A 20,764-nucleotide genomic window follows, 5' to 3' on the forward strand; every position below is an offset into this window, starting at 1 on the left:
AAAGAACATTTCGTTCGATGATACGTCCGTACTTACGAAAAGTATGTTTGCTTTGGGTACCGGGACATCGTGGGTTGCACTTGAATGAAATGGCAGATTCACTCGCACGAGCATCCCTTAACGGCCCTATCATAACTGTTTTGCCGACATCAGCTTATGTCACCGCGGCAAGGTACAGAAATTTCGCTATATCTCAAAATTCTGCAATATCCATGCTAACACCGTGTTCTGAATTCCACCATCTTGGCTTCCCATGGAATATTAATTGGTGTCCTTCAAGGCAATTGGAAGTATCTTTTACAAAATTGAGATGCCGTATACCTCCTCTAAATTTTTACTTACACAGGTCTGGTCTCGCGATGTCCCCTCTATGTTCTTATTGCAGTGCACCTGAAACTATCGAACATTATTTTCTCTCATGCCGCCGCTTTCTAAGACAAAGAAGAATATTAGAATACTCATTTACCAAACTTGGCCTATCACTAACCTCGACAAACATTCTTTCTTTTGGGGCAACTTCACTGGGAACCAGCCACAGGGATGCTTTTCTTGCTGTTTACAATTTTATTAGAGAGCCAAAAAGAGTACCTTGGTGATTTTCTACAATTATCCATAGTTTCTATTACTTCATTTCTTTACGTTAAATTATTTTATCAAAATTCTTACCAATACTTTCATTGCAAGTCTAAATTACAGTTCTATCGTCCCACGCTCCACTATTCAAATCTAGTTTCTCTATACTTCTAACCTTACGGAAAACCGCCTGCTTCTTGGCCAATCCCCCATAGTGGGTACGCGCCACTGTCTGGGACACAAGACAAGACAAGAGCTTCGGTCAACAGAGGCCCATCGCGAAATCTGTTCTTTGGGGCCTAAAACGCAAGTGCGTTCCGTACTGGCCTCGACAGAGCAACTATTTTGTTGTCCTGCTTTGGCGTTTCACCTGTGTATCGGGTGGTTTGAAGTGTCTCATCCTTATTTTAGTCCCTGGTTTATTTCCATTCCTTGCGTCAGCCATCTTGGGCTGATGTCGGCCAATTCTCCTGACCAGGCGCGATCCGCCTGGTCAGCATCACAGCCACGTAATGAATTGCCTCTAGATTTATTTTTTTCCTAGTGGCGTTAGCACCATTGCTGTTGTGCTTGTGCCTACCGATGGAGGTTCCATCAGCATCACGAATCCACAAGCTGTCCAGAAGGCACTTAAGACCACGTCCAACCACTTCCAGACCATCACTGATGTGCGAGTGTTCGGGCGGGAAGGTATAGTGTGTCGTTCACCTGACCAGACCTGTGTTGAAGACCTCTTGAAATGCACTTCATTCGCTTCCATCCCGGTGAGTGCTTTTATTACGCCTCATTTTGTGTGCACCAAGGGTCTTGCACGGGCGTAGACTCCTGATTAAGTCCAACTGAAACCCTGGACAAGCTCTCCACAGCAGGCGTCATTGCTATTTACTATTGCAATCAACTGGTAAATAACGACAGGATTCCAACGGAATCTCTAATTGCAACGTTTGTGGGCACATCAATAAAGGTCCGGCCTCTTGTGTCCCGTGTAGAACCATTCGCGTCACATCCAATCCAGCATGGAATCGTTGGAGATTCAGGCACAGCGCAGGAGGATATAAGTCTAGCCATATATATATATATATATATATATATATATATATATATATATATATATATATATATATGTATATATATATATATATATATATATATATATATAGCTAGACTTATATCCTCCTGCGCTGTGCCTGAATCTCCAACGATTCCATGCTGGATTGGATGTGACGCGAATGGTATATATATATATATATATATATATATATATATATATATAGACATTATAGAGGAGAATTAGAACGGCATAGTGGGTCGTTCTCTTCAGCGCTCTCGGTCGGGAAACGCTGCTCATGCTGGGAGTCCGTGCCCTCCTCTAACGATCAGTCCCGAACGCCGGTGACTAATAAACGCGTTACAGGTGGCGGAAGGTGCTTCCGCCTACAACAAAGAGGAAGGAAACTGATGAGAGGCCCTACTCCGTCCGCGCGCTAGGAGAAAAGTGTGGAGGAAGTGACGTAGTAGCTTCCCCTCTCTTTTGCTGATTTTTTATTTCTTTGTTGTAGCGGCCACGCCTTTCGGGCCACAATGGCGGCTCTGTTTTGGTTCTGTGCGCTCACACGTATTGCTCCGTGTGAGCAATACGTGTGAGCCGTGCCCGCACGCCGGAGCAAACGCCGTGCCCGCACGGCGCCTTTGCTCCGGCAAAGGCGCCGTGCGGGCAGGTTTGCGTTGGTCTCCGTGTTTTGTTGCACTGCGTTATCTGGACCGTGCTCTCCCGGATGTTGCTGTGGCCGGGTGGGACAGCAGGAACTGAAGTTCGTGAAATGAACGCGCATGCAACGCTGTACGCAATGTACCATGCCACGGCAATGGCAACGGACGAAGGAATATCCGCGGGAAATTTTGCCCTCTTTGGCGGAATCATGCTAACGTGCTAACGATTGTTTAGTATTGCTGCGGAGCGCACGGGTCCGAGCAGCACGGTTGAGCGCTGCGCGGTGCGGTTTTGCGAGAAATGTAAACAAGAGAGGAGAGCTGGCCCGATAGGCGGAGCAACGCTATGAGCAAAGTCAACTTCCGGCTTCACTTGAGCTTCACAAAGAGTGATGTCAGGGCCTCTCCTGAGATTCCTTCCTCCATGGCCTACAACGTCTATCCTGGAACTTCGATCCCATACCCTATGCAGAACCATGCCTGAAGACGCATCCCAGCAATCCCCTCCTGCTCCATCCCAGCAAGTGTCTCCTCCGCCCGTCATGTGCCTTGGTGTGCTTCGCCACAGGCACTCTGCCAGTTTCAGCGACGCGGACAACACCAACGTGGAGGACTGGCTGATGACATATGAGCGCGAAAGCGCCCACAACAAATGGGACGATCCTGCAAATCTGAGCAACGTGCTCTTCTATCTCGCAGGTGTGGCCAGTCTCTAGCTAGACATCTATGGGTCAGATTTTCTGACGTGCTCCTCGTTCAAGACCTCTTTAGTGGCTTTGTTTGGTCGCCCAGCTGTGCGCAAGCTGCGTCCGGAATCACGTTTGCGAGAACGTGCACATCAACTGGGTGAACCATTTACCAGCTACATTGACGATGTTCTGGATTTGTGTAAGAGAGTCAATGGTGACGAGGTCGGCGTCCGACAAAATCCGGCATGTCATGAAAGGGATAGAGAACAATGCTTTCAACATGCTTCTTGTAAAGAATCCTGAGTCCGTAACCGACATCGTCACTCTATGCCAAACCTACGAGGAGCTACGCAGGCAGTGCTCGTTGACACCTCGCCCTCATCGAGCAGCAAACACATTGCTGCTTTGGCCAGTTCTTCTTGATGACCTTCGCTCAGCCACCGCATACACAACAGCCTGTCTCAAATTTTATGCCTCCGCCCCATCACGCGATAGCGCAGGAAGTGCCCATGGCAAGTGCCCATGGCGGATGCCGATCGGCCGAAGATAGCTTTTATCACACCCGAAGACTTATACGAGTTTAACGTAATGCCTTTTGGACTTTGTAATGCACCGCCAACTTTCGAGCGCATGATGAACGCAGTTCTACGCGGCTTGAAGTGGCACACATGTTTGTACTATCTTGGCGACGGTGTGGTTTTTGCTCCCGACTTCACCACTAACCTTTAAAGGCTCCAGCGTGTTTTGACGTGTTTAACAATCGCTGGCCTACAACTAAACCTAAAGAAGGGCCGATCTGCAGCTCGGCAGCTGACAATTCTAGGTTACGTCGTATCCAAGGATGGAATACTCCCCGATCCAGTCAGACTTCGCGCCGTCACCGAACTCCCTAAGCCAACGTCCGTGAAAAAATTGCGCAGCATCGTAGGTCTCAGCTATTACTTCAGCCGATCCATCCGCAATTTCGCCGCCATCATATCACCCCTGACAAAGCTACTTAGAAGCAACAAACCCCTCACTTCATGGTCGTCCGAGTGCGACGAGGCCTTCCCAAAGCTCCGTCGTTTGCGAACGTTTCCGCTAATTTTGCTCCATTACGACCCGACAGCCCCTACCGAGATGCACAAAGATGTCAATGGTGTTGGCCTCGGCGCTGTGCTTGCCCAGCGAAAACAAGGATTTCCTGAGTATGTCATGGCTTTTGCAAGTCGTAGGCTTAAGGAAGCTGAAACCAATTACACTGTGACGGAAAAAGAATGCCTGGCCATCACCTGAACTCTTACTATGTTCCGGCCTCATTTGTATGGCTGTCCATTTGATGTATTCATGGACCACCATGCACTATGTTGGCTGTCGTCGTTGAAAGATTCCTCATGCCTTCTTGCCCGATGGGCACTTCGCCTGCAGGTCTGCGATATCCGGGTGCTGTACCGCAGCGGGCGCCCGCATTCTGATGCCGACGCCCTATGGCACTCTCCTTTACCTGACGACAATGCCTGCTGCTCACTGTCCCAGTTTACCGTTTCTTCGCTCAACCTTACCACCATCGCTTCTGGTCAGCGCAAGGACCATTGGATCGCCTCTCTTGTAGACTTGCAAAGCCAACCACTCATACGTTTCGTCGTCAAGCTCACTATTTCGCCATTCGCGACAACCTATTTCATCGACGCAATTATAACCCCGACGGGTGCCAGTGGTTGTTAGCAGTACTTGCCACTAACAAACCAGCTTTCCACGCCGATCCACAGTCTGCACACACGGGAGTTTTCAAAACATACGAGCGCCTTCTACAGCGGTACTACTGGCGAGGGAGGTACAACTGCGCTCAGAAGTTTGTTCGCTCTTGCTCCAATTGTCAGTGCCGGAAATCTTCACCCTGCCTCTCGCCAGCCATTTTACAACCTTCACCTTGCCCTACCCGGACGTTTGGGCGCTTCGGCATTGATCTGTGTGGGCCCTTCGCCTGACATTGGCTGGAAACCACTGAGCCATTGTGGCAGTCGACCACCTCACGCGATACGCCGAAACTGCCACCCTCGCGGCAGCTACAGCGCGCGGTGTTGCCTCCTTCCTGCTTCTTCGATTCATCCTGCTTCATGGGTCACCTGAGGAACTGCTCAGTAATCGCAGACGCGTCTTCCTGTCCGAAGTAATTCAAGCCATTTTTTTAAAGAATGCCACGTGGTTCATCGTACAAGTATAGCGTACCATCCTCAAACCAATGGCCTCACTAAATGCTTCAACCATGCGCTCGGCGACATGCTTGCCATGTACGTCGCCTCCGACCATACGAATTGGGACGTCATTCTGCCCTTCGTGACCTACGCATACAACACTCATACTCAGAGCACCACCGGCTTTTCACCCTTTTTCTTGCTCTATGATCGGCACCCGTCGCATACCATTGACACAGTTCTACCCTACCGATCGGATACATCTGAATGTGCTCCTAATTCTTCCACGGCAAAACATGCTGAAGGGTGTCGCGATCTCGCTCGGACCTTTTGTCTCCAATGACCAAGAGCGCCCCAATGCATGGCCGTTGCAGTTAATTTGTTAAAAAAACCTCGTTGCATGCATTGAAGCACACAAGTCCCTGAAACGCCAATGCATTTTTCCGCAAAGCTCGGGAATTCATATCTCGAAACTGATATCGTCCCGAGAATTCGTTCCAAGTGTATCCGCCTTGCGAAGTCCACTGCTAGAATTTGTAGATTGCAATGTGGGTCATAATATAGTTAGCTAAAAAGATAATTAGTGAATTATTGTAAATCAATTGATATTGCATTTCATTTTTTTGTGCAAGTAGTGTCCGCCGCTTCGAGTAGACCACTTCATGAACTAGAATTAAGCTATCGGCCACAGCCTTTAAACAATTTTGAAAGCGTTCGCTGAAACACCCTGCCCTGTGTGTTGTATGTATGTACATACATACATACATACATAAATACATAAATACGTACATACATACATACATACATACATACATACATACATACATACATACATACATACATACATACATACATACATACATACATACATACATGCATGCATACATACATACATACATACATACATACATGCATGCATACATACATGCATACATGCACACATGCATACATGCATACATGCATACATACATACATACATACATACATACATACATACATACATACATACATACATACATACATACATACATACATACATACATACATACATACATACATACATACATACATAATATTAAGGGTCCTGCACATTTCGCAGCGAATGTTCGAAAACAGCTCAGCACTGCATGCGCGTGATTGCTAGACAAGACGTCTGCAATCTCGCGAGCGCTAGGCACGCCTGTAGTAAGCCAGAAACGTGGAGTAACTTGTAAGAAAAAAAAAACGAAAGAGCAGCTGTGGCTGCAGGGATACGTGCTTATCTCGCGCCCTAGAGGCCCGGGTCCGATTCCCACCCAGACTGAAAATGTACTAAATTTTCGTTTTCAAAGCCACGAATTCTGTTTCTTTTTTTTTTTTTACAATAACCTCCCTGAGAAGTGTGACGTCAATCCGAGCATTTTTTGGAGTGTCGTTACTCTTTGCGGCGTCGGCCCTTTTCCGTCACGGCACAGTTGCGCCAACGTCACCCGCCAACATAAAGACCTAAGACTTTATCCTTAAAATTGCACAAGAGAGAAATAGAGTCCGCTTACCTTAGTATTTTCGCGCCGTGACAGTGTCGTCATCCCTAAATGCAGTTTCCAAACACGAATATCTTGATCGCGCTACTTAGCGACGACAGCATCCAAAAAAAGAAGACGTCTTTCGTTTTCTTCATACTCCTGTTTGCTGTATCTTTATTAGAGAAACGTGACTTCATTTTGAATTTCCGCATCCGTGACAAAACTGCGGTTATTCGTGATGTAGCCACACTTGCTGTTCTCCTTACAGTCGTCCTGCTAGATCTCAAGCCTGCTCCAGAATTCTGTAAAGTCCAATGGAGTTGCGTCTCCACCGTATTCTTTAGGTAAGAAGTGAGGGTCTATGTGCTTGTGGAGTTCTTCAAAATTTTCTCCGTATGGATGAAACTGCACAGCAGGGAGAAAGCACCACAGAATTGGGATATCAATCATATCATGAAAACAGGACATCAGACTTTGCTAGAAAACAGAAAGATAAATATTTCCGCCCACTATAATTACACCCTCTGTCGCAAAAGTGTTAATGTAAAAACTCTTGCATGAAGACTGGGCATACGACTATGCGGCTGCGCTGATTCAGCACACGCGGCTGCTCAAACACCGCATATTTCTTTAATGGTCTTCTGAATACGTTTAACATGACAACCAGCGCAGACACTTGAACAGGAGACGTAGGTGCAGAACCGATGCACTTTTCTTGCCATCGTCTGCATTCTCAGCTCGCCGTGTTGAACTTAAACGTACTAGTCTAGCTCAGAACAATACTACATACGGTTAATACTGCTGGCTTTCTGCTCATTGCAGAATATCATTCGTTCATTGTAATATCGCAATGAATGTATTACTTGTGTGTAAGTTCTAAAATTAAAATAAATCTATTCGCTTTGATAGCAAAATCAGTTCCTTCACTTTCATTCAGTACCCACGGAAGTCTTCGAGAACACCCACCTACCCTTTCGGTAAGCTTGTTCTTGAGGAATGGCCTAACCAGCGCGTAGATCATGTCGAATGCAAACCCCTCACGTACGGCGTACATGGCCTTCAGGCGCATGGGCATGCAATCCTGCAGGGAAAAGAAGCTTCAGAGCCCTTCCACTATGTGAAGATTGTAGACCACCGAAGCGCTATTGCTCAATAGATATATTAAGTTTTGTGTTGGGGTTGTGCTGTCTTGACTGAATAAAGGTGCAAACACATAACTTCGTTGTTTGTTTCGTCTTATTATCTTTTACTTACATTTATTTTCTTATTTTCTGTGTTTTTATAATTTCTTTACTTTTTTTTTCTTTTTGGTTTGATTTTATGCATATGCCGTGATGTTTCGACACGCATCGTCATAGACTATCGTTTGGGCAAGAACGTCATTTTTTGCTGTTCTTATTTTTTCATTTCCTTGTCTTTTACTTTTTATTTATTTATACAATATTATTTTTATTATTATTGTTGTTGTTGTTGTTGTTGTTGTTGTTGTTGTTGTTGTTGTTGTTGTTGTTGTTGTTGTTGTTGTTGTTGTTGTTGTTGTTGTTGTTGTTGTTGTTGTTGTTGTTGTTGTTGTTGTTGTTGTTGTTGTTGTTGTTGTTGTTGTTGTTGTTATACTTCATAAGTATACATTCACGTATAGACACGCATCGTCACAGCGCAATGAGCCCACAGGGGTATGTGCCATTGAGCTTGGACCCTTTCAGGACTAGCACAAGGATCGACCCACATGATGGTTTGTTTTTGTCAATATCTTGAAAACATTCTTTTTTTGTTCCAGATCGCAGCCATAGGCAGCTTCACTGTTAAAACTGGCTGGGGTCCAACGTGGCTTGAATCTAGTTATACGAGCGAAAGCTCTGTTAAGCATCGTTGGACATGGTTCTTCAGTGCTTCTTCCAGGCGAGCTATATCGCCAGTGTGCTCAGACTAAGCCTGGCGCCTGCGGCGAAGAGCTGACGCACTAACACCGGCGCGTGCTTAATCCATGGCGAGACTGAGCGACCGAGCGCCGGCTAAGCGGCCGCTGAATGCGCGCTTACAGTCCGACGTTACAAGCGCGCGGGCGAGCGTCGGAGAGCGTTGGCAACGTTCAGTTGCTTTGGCTGCGCCGGTGCGTCGAACCACACACCATTGGCCGAACCATAGACGCTGTTGTCGCCAACGTGACGTATCGTGTGCACGCGCTCACCCTACGTCAGGCTATATTTACTCCTTTAAACCCTGCCCTAGTCACGTGGTACACAGCGGCGAGGCTCGAGCGAGCGAAGCGGCGACGCCTCTCCGCACCGGATCACGTGACGCGACATCACAGCTTCACGCGTGCGCGCCGGCTGCTGAAGGTCAAACGCGCGCCGAGTTTGACCTTAGGATTTGTACCTGGAGGACGGATGGAAGAAACTTTAATGGGAAAAGGACCTGCGAGGTTGCCAGCCCAGGCTCAGGCCACCCGGGCATTATGTGCTGTGAGGCATAGCCTTTTGTTACGTTTCGCCTACGACGCGCGGTTTAGCCGGCGCGGATGCAACGGACGCCGGGGCTTCGTTCAAAGCGGCAGACATTTTGGCCCGTTCGGCGCCGCCGCTACGCCTCCCCGCCAAGCGCGTCCAGGCATGTTCCGATGCCACATGTCTTCATGTGCGTGTGTGAGTGTATGTGCATATTGGTGCCCACGCTTGTCGAAGCGCGGCAGCCGGGGAGAGGAGCTCCCAACAACTGTGAAGCGAGGGGGGCTGACAGGCGCCGACACGACAGTATGAGCCACCTTCTCCTCCCCATTGTGCCCGACCGGCGCCGACACGACAGTATGAGCCACCTTCTCCTCCCCATTGTGCCCGAACGGCGCCGGCACGACGGCTGCGCCACCTTATCCCATTGTTGCCGAGCGGCACAGTCACGTGCTCGTCTATAGAGGGGTTCCTTCTTGCCCTCAACTGCGAGAGTATAAAAGCAGCTGCCCCCGGACGCCAAAGGAGGGCTCCGATTTCTTCTGTTGAGTAAAGTGCACTCCCGTCTCTCTTCTTCGGTCAACCTGACCGCCAACTCTTTGCGATGTTAGAATAAACAAGTTGTTTTGTTGTTACCAGTCGACTCATGCTTTGCCGGGACCTTCGGATGCTTCCAGTTGTACCCCAGACCGCCAGGCCAACGCTACCCTTGGGGCTTGCGACCCAGGTGCAACAACGGGCGTCAGCGCCGAGTTCCCAACAACTCGCGCCAGCGGTGCGATTACAACTGTCTGCCAGCGGTGAGATCGCGACAACGGAGGCCAGCAGCGAAGATATGCAGTTGACTGTATGCTGAGCAGCTCAACGACCATCCGGGAGCAGTGCAACGAGCCCTGTGTGATGACTGGTTGCCTGCAGCGGAACGACTGCGCTGAATTCTTGGCTACGAGGTTTGGTGAGTGCGGGACTTTCTTCTTCTGAGCTTTGCCAGGCTTTTGTTAGTGTCAGAAACAGAGCTGGTAATTGTGGTTGTCGTTGCTGCCGGGTTAGTTTGCGGCAAGACAATAATAGGCAGTAGAGAGAGCAGCATTCAGAGCAGCCATGGATTTGAAGTCGTTGCGCAAACCGAAATTGTTGGAGCTTGCAAGAGAGTTGGGTCTGGATGTCTCAGACAAACTCAGAAAACCAGAACTGCTAAAGGCTATTCTTGAGTTAGAGGCTGAGGATGACGAGCTGTCGGAATGCCTTGAGACTATTGAGGAGAGGTCAAAAAGACAGGAGCGCGAACTTAAAGAGCAAAAAGAGAAACAGGAGCGCGAACTTAAAGAACAGAAAGAGAAAGAAGAGCGTGAACGTAAAGAAGAGAAAGAAAAAGAAGAGCGTCAACACGCTTTGGAAATGAAGCGTCTCGAGATAGAGATGGAACGCGCTCGTAATGGAAGTCAGGCACACGGTGCAGGAGAACGAGTATTGCTCAAAATGACTGACCTGATGCGGCCGTTTAAGCTTGGAGAGGACATTGGTTTGTTCCTGGTTAACTTTGAGCGAACGTGCGAGAAGCAGGGGTTCTCTCGGGAAACGTGGCCACAGCGCTTGCTCACTTTGTTACCCGGCGAGGCGGCCGACGTAGTCGCTCGCTTGGATAGAGAGGAGGCAGAGGATTTCGACAAAGTGAAATCGAGTCTGCTAAAGAAGTACAGGCTGTCAGCGGAGGCGTTCCGTCGGAAGTTTCGGGAAAATGAGAAAGGCAGAAGTGAGTCATACACAGAGTTTGCGTACAGGCTTATGTCAAACATGCAGGAGTGGCTCAAAGAAGAGAAAGCGTTTGGTAACCACGAGAAAGTTCTGCAGGGTTTCGGGCTAGAACAGTTTTAAAGTCGGTTACCTGAGAACGTGCGGTACTGGGTCTTGGATAGGCCAGACGTTTGTACGGTGGCTAAAGCCGCTGAGCTAGCCGAGGAGTTTGTGACGCGTCGGGCTCGCGGGGCTAAGGACGGTCAAAAGGGTGAATTTGGCTCGAAGTTTGAGAGGCCGAAGTTCACACCCATGAGAGCAAAAGGGAACACACGTAGTGCGGATGCGAGTGAAAGCAGTGCGACCGAACCTAAGGAGACGGCGGCAGCCGAAGCCGAACGCAGAAAGCGGTTCGAGACGAGGCAAGCGCGCGTTTGTTATACGTGCCAGAAGCCGGGTCACTTTTCGGCGCAGTGTCCGGAAACAACACCAAAAGTTGTGTTTTTGTCATTATGCAGCACTGACGAGAACATGAAGCTTCTCGAGCCTTACATGCGAGACCTCCTCGTGAACGGGAAAGAGTGCCGAGTGCTTCGCGATTCCGCAGCTACGATGGATGTAGTTCACCCCTCCTACGTAGAACCCGATATGTTCACGGGCGAGTGTGCATGGATCAAGCAAACCGTGGAAGCTCATAGCGTGTGTCTGCCGGTAGCAAAAGTGCTTATTGAAGGACCTTTCGGAGCGCTTGAGACGGAGGCGGCAGTGTCATCTATGCTGCCCCCCCCCCCAGTACCCGTACCTATTTTCGAACAGGTCCGATCTCCTCCTGCGCGAGAAGGGGCTTTTGTTTGGTGAGGCTAGCGTTCAGGCCTTAACCAGATCGAAGGTTCGAGAGCTCGCTGCAAAGGCGGTAGTTGCGGGGCAGACGTTATCGAACAATGAGAAAGGGTCAGAGGCGCAGCAAGCTGATATTCGGAGCACGCCCGAACTGAATAAACTTGAGTCTGTAACGTTAAAGGCACCAGATACTGGAGAGGAAATTCCCGATGCGGGAAAGTTAGAAGAGCTATCTGCAGATTTGCTCATCGCGCCTACGTCAGACGGACTTGATAGGTTGCTAAAAGTCAGCCGGTCGGCTTTGATAGCCGAGCAAAAGAAGGATGGCAGCCTAGAAAACGTGCGCTGCAATGTCAAGGAAGGTATCGCCCGGAAAAATGCGCGTTTTGTGGAAAGAGGTGGAGTTCTGTACCGGAAGTATCTAGACCGCAGGGGAGTGGAGTTCGATCAGCTGATCGTGCCTCAATGCTATCGTGAGGATCTGTTGCGCTTGTCGCACGGGGGTTCGTGGTCCGGACACCTTGGAGTTAAGAAAACTAAGGACCGTCTCTTGCAAGAGTACTATTGGCCAGGGTGTTTTCGGGACGCAGACCATTTCGTGAGGACATGTGACACCTGTGAGCGGGTGGGCAAACCAGGGGACAAATCGAGGGCGCCGTTGAGATTGGTACCTATCATTACGAAGCCTTTTAGACGGCTCGTTATTGATACAGTGGGACCTCTGCCGGTAACAGCCACGGGGTACAGACACATTTTGACTGTGATCTGCCCAGCGACAAAGTTCCCTGAAGCAGTGCCGCTTAAAGAACTCAGCTCAGTTGAGATAGTCAATGCACTACTGTCCATATTTGCGCGAGTTGGTTTTCCTGCGGAAATCCAATCAGATCAGGGCACAGTGTTTACTAGCGCTTTGACGACAACTTTTCTCGAAAGGTGTGGGGTAAAGCTGTTACACAGCTCAGTGTACCACCCACAGTCGAATTCCGTTGAGAAGCTCCACTCCGTCATGAAGCGCGTGTTGAGAGCATTGTGTTTTGAACATCAAACTGACTGGGAGCTGTGTCTGCCTGGGGTGATGTTTGCATTAAGGACCGCGCCGCATGCAGCTACGGGGTTTTCGCCAGCTGAGCTGGTGTACGGTCGCTCGCTGCGATCTCCGCTTCGCATGCTTCGAGAATCGTGGGAAGGCAGGGGCGACGACCCAGTCGTGGTGGAGTACGTGCTTAAGCTCCTCGAACGCTTAAGAAGGGCACAGGAGTTGTCAGGTGAAGCAATGGCAAAGGCCCAGCAGAGGGCCAAGGTTTATTATGATCGGACCGCCAGGGCCCGTCGTTTTGAGGTGGGCGATGAGGTCATGATATTGCGCACATCGCTAAACAACAAACTAGGCGTGCAGTGGGAGGGCCCAGCACGAATTGTTCAGAAACTGTCGGACGTTAACTACGTGGTGAGTCTGCCAGGAAAGCGGAAAGCACAGCAAGTTTACCACTGTAATCTGCTCAAACCTTATAGACAAAGGGAAGCAGTGGTGTGCATGATGGTAAACGTTCCTGAAGAGCTTCCGGTCGAGCTTCCGGGACTAGGCTCAGTGACGAACAGGGAAGACACCGATCAAGTCATTAGTGACTTAATCAGTAAAGCATCGCTGTCGCCTGAGCAGAAAACCGAACTACACCAGCTCTTACAAGAGTTTCAAGGTCTGTTCTCTGAGAGGCCTGGTAGGACTTCTGTCCTTACTCATGACATAGAACTTACCTCCCCAGAGCCAGTACGATCCAAGGCGTACCGGGTGTCACCCCGCCAGAGCGATATTATGGAGGCTGAGGTAAAGAAAATGCTACAGCTCGGTGTTATTGAGGCAGGTGAGATTGGTTATACCTCCCCTTTGATTTTAGTTGAGGTACCGGGCAAGGAACCTCGTCCTTGCGTCGACTACCGCAGGCTTAATTCCATCACTAAGGATCAAATTTATCCGATCCCTAACATCGAGGAGCGCCTTGAGAAAGTTAGTAGCGCTCAGTTTATTTCCACCCTAGATCTTGTCAGGGGTTATTGGCAGGTTCCTCTTACAGAAGAGGCTAGTAGGTATGCGGCGTTCATTTCACCAATGGGAACATTCCGTCCTAAAGTGTTGAGTTTTGGTTTGAAGAACGCGCCATACTGTTTTTCAAGCCTCATGGATAAAGTGTTGCGGGGACAGCAAGAATTCGCTTTACCGTATCTAGACGACGTAGCGATATTCTCCGCATCCTGGTCTGAGCATATGGCACACTTGCGGGCAGTATTAACCCGCCTGCGCGATGCGGGCTTGACAGTCAAGGCTCCTAAGTGCCAGTTAGCACAGGCCGAGGTTGTCTACCTCGGTCACGTGACTGGTCAGGGTCGTCGCCGCCCCTCTGAAATAAAGGTGGCCGCTGTGCGAGACTTCCCGCAACCGCGCACGAAGACCGATATTCGGTCGTTCTTAGGTGTCGCCGGCTACTATCAGAGGTACATCCCCAGGTACTCTGATATCGCGGCTCCCCTGACGGATGCTCTAAGAAAGACAGAGCCGCAAACAGTCGTCTGGGACGAGACAAAGGAAAGAGCTTTTAGCGCCCTAAAGAGCGCCCGAACAAGCCAGCCTGTGCTACGATCGCCAGACTACACAAAAGGGTTCGTAGTTCAGTGCGATGCTAGTGAGCGAGGCATGGGCGTTGTACTGTGCCAACGGGAAAATGGAGAAGTAGAACACCCCGTCCTGTATGCTAGTCGTAAGCTGACCAGTCGTGAGCAGGCGTACAGCGCCACCGAGAAAGAGTGTGCGTGTCTCGTGTGGGCCGTTCAGAAATTGTCATGCTATCTAGCCGGCTCGAGGTTTATCATTGAGACGGATCACTGCCCTCTCCAATGGCTGCAGACCATCTCTCCCAAAAATGGCCGCCTCCTGCGCTGGAGCCTCGCTTTGCAACAATATTCCTTTGAGGTGCGTTACAAAAAGGGGAGTCTCAACGGTAACGCCGATGGCTTAAGTCGAAGCCCCTAACGTAGGAATCAGCCTCAAAATTGTTTGTTACTGATGTTTTTCTTCCTGAGGCAGGATTTTTAACATATTGCTTTTGTTTAGTGTTTCAAAGTGATGACATGCTTTCTAGTGCAATATTCCAATTTGTGGACGCGTTCTGAGTGTTGCTAGACTACTGTAAGGAACTAGGCAGTGGTATAGAAGGGGAAAGAGCCTGGCAGGGCTTAGTGAGGGTTGTGCCGTGCTTGCTGACTAAGCGGTTGAGTTTCAGCGTAGTTCTAACGCTTGCCGGGAACGAGAACAAAAATGTGAACTCTCCCGAAGTCACTTTGCAGTGTCCCGTGCGAACCTGAACGAGAGAACGAGGCCTTCTCTGTGCGCTGCGCTCAAGAAACGTCGAGGGACGCCCGACTTCGGTTATGAGCATCATCGAGCGACATCCCTCCGGACAGCGGATGCAGTCCCCTGTCCATCGGGATCTCCTTCCCCCGGCGGGGCGGTCTGTTACGTTTCGCCTACGACGCGCGGTTTAGCCGGCGCGGATGCAACGGACGCCGGGGCTTCGTTCAAAGCGGCAGACATTTTGGCCCGTTCGGCGCCGCCGCTACGCCTCCCCGCCAAGCGCGTCCAGGCATGTTCCGATGCCACGTGTCTTCATGTGCGTGTGTGAGTGTATGTGCATATTGGTGCCCACGCTTGTCGAAGCGCGGCAGCCGGGGAGAGGAGCTCCCAACAACTGTGAAGCGAGGGGGGCTGACAGGCGCCGACACGACAGTATGAGCCACCTTCTCCTCCCCATTGTGCCCGACCGGCGCCGACACGACAGTATGAGCCACCTTCTCCTCCCCATTGTGCCCGAACGGCGCCGGCACGACGGCTGCGCCACCTTATCCCATTGTGCCCGAGCGGCACAGTCACGTGCTCGTCTATAGAGGGGTTCCTTCTTGCCCTCAACTGCGAGAGTATAAAAGCAGCTGCCCCCGGACGCCAAAGGAGGGCTCCGATTTCTTCTGTTGAGTAAAGTGCACTCCCGTCTCTCTACTTCGGTCAACCTGACCGCCAACTCTTTGCGATGTTAGAATAAACAAGTTGTTTTGTTGTTACCAGTCGACTCATGCTTTGCCCGGACCTTCGGATGCTTCCAGTTGTACCCCAGGCCGCCAGGCCAACGCTACCCTTGGGGCTTGCGACCCAGGTGCAACAACGGGCGTCAGCGCCGAGTTCCCAACACTTTCCATAGCTGCCCGGGCTCGCTGGATAGGCCATAGTTGATCGTCTAGTTCCGATCTAGTCAGAGCGCTTAGCCATCGCTCTTCAAGAAGGTCCGGTTCAGTGTTATCTTCTACATATATTGATCTGATATCTGCGCATTTCCATAAGATGTGTGCCATGTCTGCGTGTTAGTGCTTGACAGAGCTTGCAGCTCGGCTCTCGGTATTGTGTTGAATTTGCTCTGTTTAAGTGTACTGGGTTCGGAACGTTCTGGTTTGCAACCTTCTACAATCTGTTTCTTGAGACCTGTCGAGTTGTTTCTGGGGTTGTGGGTACGCTTCTCTTTGTTTCGTGTAGTGTGTCATTATGTCGTGGTACGTGGCCAGTCTGTCCCGGTCGTCTTTTACTGCTTTTTTCGGAGTAGGGCTATGGCTCTGAAATAACGTGCCACGGATCACTGCGCAAATATAAAAATTTTGCACTCACACGCAAAAATTTGAAACGCGGCGAACGCTTATATGGTGAATATTACGGTGCACGAATTGCTACTGATGCTGGAGATTGAATTACACCACAGGCGAAGCATTCTATAGACCTGCTTTTTTGATGGTACCCGCAGTACTGCGTAAGCACTGGCTCCGTCTATTAGCTGTACGCGTGCTGGTTTGGGCGAACGCTCTGTGCATGCATGCCAGGTGTGCGCTTAGCGGCAGTTGCTTTGAGGACGTTTCTTTTTTCTGCTCGCGAACGTCTACTTGGCGTGATGTAGTGTCTTCTACATTGGAAACGGAAATGTGAGATGCACTGTAGTGATTTAACTTGGTATGGCCGGAGTTTCTGCTGCCGGTGAGGCCGACAGAGCGCTGAGTTACGATATGTGCACGGGCGTTTTATCCTACATCAGCATCGGATATCAGTTGCGCATTTCTAAAGACTTGTTTCACGAATATAGTCTTACTGAAACATTCTTGCTTTAATTCGAACCAGTCGGTTAGCAGCAATTAGTAGTTAGGAAACAAGCAACAGTCGTGAAAGCATGGGTACCCGTTCTACGACGGAATAAGTTCTGCCGTTTACATTGAAAAGCGTTCAAACTGTGGTCTGCAGATACATTGCGCGGCTACCTCTATTGCTAATTGCGGTCTACGCCCACGAATAAAATAGTTTTGGTTAGTAATAATATCATACCGTACAGTATGCATCACACTTGTGGGGCCTTGCAGCGGCCTAGGGCAAACAGTGCGATAGTACAGAGCCGTGAAAGCTGCTGAATTCATCGGTTCTAAACCGCATGCGGCAAAAATACGGAGTTACCACGCATGTTCTTACTGAGCGTTAGCCCATTCTTTTTCTAGCGTTTTTTTCGCGAAGAAAGATTCGCTGATTGATCACTCATGCGGGATTTAAACATCAATCACAACCCGCAAGGGAATGGAATCATTTTTTTTGTTGGCTCTTGGGCGCGTCCTCTAGGAGCAACCCACCTGCTTTGCGGAAATAGTGTCTTCGCAAATAACCCGTGCATTTCTTTATTGCGAACAACAAGCGCATTTCTGCCATCGGCGTCGCCGTGAGGTTAGTATAAAGTTCAAGACCGATGAAATTGTCGCCGGGCGCCGTGTGCTCTATGCGCGAGTGAAAGCGTGCAAGATTGAGCCGGCGAACGCAGCTCGTTCTAGCGTGTGCGGGCAAGGAAGGCCTACCGTAAGCGTGCCCTCTCATGCCGCGCGCGAAGCACGGGGGTGAGGCGACGGAGGCAAGGGGGAGTTCCCCGCCGGCTGCTGCTTACGGCGCGCGGTGCGGGTGCCTTATCATCAAAGCGATCTGCGACGTGAACGATCCGCGACGTGGCCCCATCTTCCAAGCTATCGGTGATGTTTGCAAAGTGCGCGTAGTTCCGGTAGCTTCGTATGCGCTGTGCTGTCGACGTGTCATTCGAGGTGAAGCGAGAGATGCATAAAGGTCAATTAAAGCATTGCTGCCGTCGCCATTCCTTACTCTAGCATTTTGACAGCGAGTTTCCGCGCTCATAGAGCGAGATATGTTCATGTTTACCTGTGCACGTATGGCACCGTGCTTGTTAATATAGATAAAAGAGGTTGTGGACTAGTTGTTTGAAATCTATGATAGAATGCGTAAGCGCGACGGTGCGAGGACGTAAAAAGACACAGACACATAGAGGTAGCGCTGTATCCGTGTGTCTGTTTCTACGTCCTCGTTCAGTCGTGTTTACAAATTATATCACTGTTAATTAAGTTAATAAGCTAATGTACACAAATTGACGAGGCCGATAAAATTACTATTCTTACATTGCATAGCTATTGACTAATTTGCTATCGCAATCCGTGCTTCACCTTTCGGTCAAAGCTGGACTTTTTCATTCTACCGCCTTTGGATATCAGTGGTTTACAGGTTAAAGAGACAATGCCTGTCAATACAAACCTTATGTGTCATGCCTATTCATCCGCCGCAGTGATTGCTTTATTTAAATACATCATCGGCCTCATTCAGGAGGCTAACGTTGGCGTAGCATAGTTGCATGCAGAACGAAGCCGGTCGCTGATGAAAATATTCTTGTGCTTGGAACTTATGTATTTCAGAGTTGCGCTGGGTTGGCTGAAAACGAGCACTCTTATATTTTATCTCCCCGTGCGAGCAATCAGAGAGCGAGATTATTTTCTTATTCACGCAGGCAATCTACAGGCCCCGCTGCTATGCGCCGAGTGGAATGCGATGCGGCCATAATAGTTTAAACAACACGTGCACACACCGCGACTCATGATTCACGTCGCATGTTTGCAGAGCAAAGAGAAATCTCCGCATGCTGTGGTCACTGCTGCATCCAAGGCTACACAATAGTTCCCCGCCGGCCTTGCATCAGTCGACGTCATCTAAAAATTTGCGAAGAACGAGCTGAAACATCTCCAAATCGTTCCGCAGCACACGGCGGCAACACAGCCGAGCAGTGCCACTTCAGGCTCGCGCAAGACAGAGCGGAGGAAACGCTTGGGGCGCGCCATTTCTCCTTCGCCCGATGAATAAGTCTATAGTTAGGTAGACATTACGATAAAGTTCTCAGTCACCGGGACGCGTACTGTCAGACATGGGTCACTCAACGTTGCAGCGTTGGCAGGTAAACTTCAGTGGCGGAGCCGCGCGCTCACGCTGGCTCTTTAATTTGGCAGGCGCGTATTCTGTCAACGCATGTCATATCATAACTGGCACAAACGAGAAGAAAAAGGAGAATGGAGGAGGGGTGTTGCTAGAGGTGCAGGCGGACCTACAAGCTTTCGAAAGTAGCTTGAGTCCAAAGTAGCAAATGCGAACTAATGCGAAAGGAGTTTGTTCGATTTCACTGAAGCCCGTGACAACAATTTTAACACCTACAAACGCATCGCACTTTCCGTGCGTGTTAAAAAAGCCCAGATGGTACCAAAAAAAATTTAAAGCGCCCCGATATGGCGTTTCCCAAATTTCCTGATTTGTATTACAGTGCTAGACTCCGTTAATCAATCCAAGCAATGTGGCGACACCTGACCCTATGTAAGGCAAATGCATATTTCTCGGTTTTAAGCAGAAACAGCACGAGTTTATTTTTTTTTAAGAGAACGTTTGCACACGTACCTGAAGGTACTCGAAGCCTTTTCGAATCAAGCCCACATTGATGGAGAGCACTTTTTGTGGCGTCAGGTTAGCGTAGTCGAACAGCATGACCATGCCCAGTGTTTGCGTTGTAGCATCTTTCGCTAAATGCTCAAGGCAGAGCATGACGGCCCGGTGCATTTCGACGTAAGAAGATTCCACGATGTCCCACGAGCCTGGAAAGCGACAATGTACTAGAAGGAGTGAAATGAGAGTTCTCTGCATGATGTTATCTCGCCTTATCTTTTCTTCTACAATGTCGTGACCTTGAGAGAAAGCTTTCGCTAGGGCAACATCCAATTTCTCAATTAAAATAAATGTAAAACGAAGGAACGGTCTGATGAAACAACAGCGGGGACTTTTTTGAAAGAAATTTACAACATGAGAGCGAAATTTAAATTCCAGTGGCCCAAACACGCAGATGCTTTTAGGGCCTAAAATATTTTACCCATATTTTCGGAAACTTGTAACTATCTAAAGAATAGCCGCACGAAGTTCACAAATCGGTAATTCGGCACTAAAAAAGGTATCGCAATAATCTAAACTAACTCTGTTAAGTTATCTAAAGCGGACAGATTTGATATATGAATCTACAAAGTACGTAAAATTGTAACAATTTTTACGAGTGTTTCGCAAAACAACTCACCAATAAGTTGTATATTTCCAAGTGGTATAGAACATGTCAATCTTGTTCGCTTTGTGTTTGTTATTAAGTGCAGTTTACGGACTTTTGATATCGTTTTCATTGTTTAGGCACAGAGTTGAACTTGATGCCTAAGGCTTCTTTTTTTTTCAGTTTTGCAATTTTCAGTAATTTTCGCAAGAATGCTCATGGTCTAGCTAAAAATTTTCTTCCAAAATTCACTATATTCTAACTTCATTAAATGCAAAAATCTTGACAGTTAGCCAGTTGTTTAGGTAGTTGGCTAGCTGGTTGGTTGGTTGTTAGTTATATAGTTAGTTAGTTAGTTAGTTAGTTAGTTAGTTAGTTAGTTAGTTAGTTAGTTAGTTAGTTAGTTAGTTAGTTAGTTAGTTAGTTAGTTAGTTAGTTAGTTAGTTAGTTAGTTAGTTAGTTAGTTAGTTAGTTAGTTAGTTAGTTAGTTAGTTAGTTAGTTAGTTAGTTAGTAGACAGCTTACGATCGGCCATGCAAACAACCACACATCACTCGTGGTTGGCGTTACTCACCGATCTTGAAAAGAAAGATGGGGCGTCCGCAAACATCCGTTCCCGGCATTA

The 20,764-nt window shown here is 48.8% G+C and overlaps 1 protein-coding gene across 1 annotated transcript; it reads right to left on the reverse strand.

The window, feature by feature from the left end:
* Positions 1–6,450: 6,450 nt before the first annotated feature.
* LOC142581940 (clavesin-1-like) lies at positions 6,451–20,764 on the reverse strand. The gene is made up of 4 exons (XM_075691375.1): positions 20,714–20,764; positions 19,510–19,703; positions 7,622–7,732; positions 6,451–7,056 (listed from the first exon to the last, which is right to left on the reverse strand). The coding sequence occupies exons 1-4, from the start codon at positions 20,760–20,762 to the stop codon at positions 6,928–6,930; spliced, it is 483 nt and encodes a 160-aa protein (XP_075547490.1). The 5' UTR covers positions 20,763–20,764; the 3' UTR covers positions 6,451–6,927.

Source organism: Dermacentor variabilis, chromosome 5 (assembly GCF_050947875.1).
Source record: "Dermacentor variabilis isolate Ectoservices chromosome 5, ASM5094787v1, whole genome shotgun sequence".
Taxonomy (NCBI): Eukaryota; Metazoa; Arthropoda; class Arachnida; order Ixodida; family Ixodidae; genus Dermacentor; species Dermacentor variabilis.

Coding starts and splice junctions, on each gene's coding strand:
- LOC142581940 (XM_075691375.1), bottom strand. CDS start 20,762: ATGCCGGGAACGGATGTTTGCGGACGCCCCATCTTTCTTTTCAAGATC. Junction 19,704..20,713: donor CATCTTTCTTTTCAAGATCG/GTGAGTAACGCC, acceptor GTCGCTTTCCAG/GCTCGTGGGACATCGTGGAA. Junction 7,733..19,509: donor AAGGCTTCGAGTACCTTCAG/GTACGTGTGCAA, acceptor TTTTCCCTGCAG/GATTGCATGCCCATGCGCCT.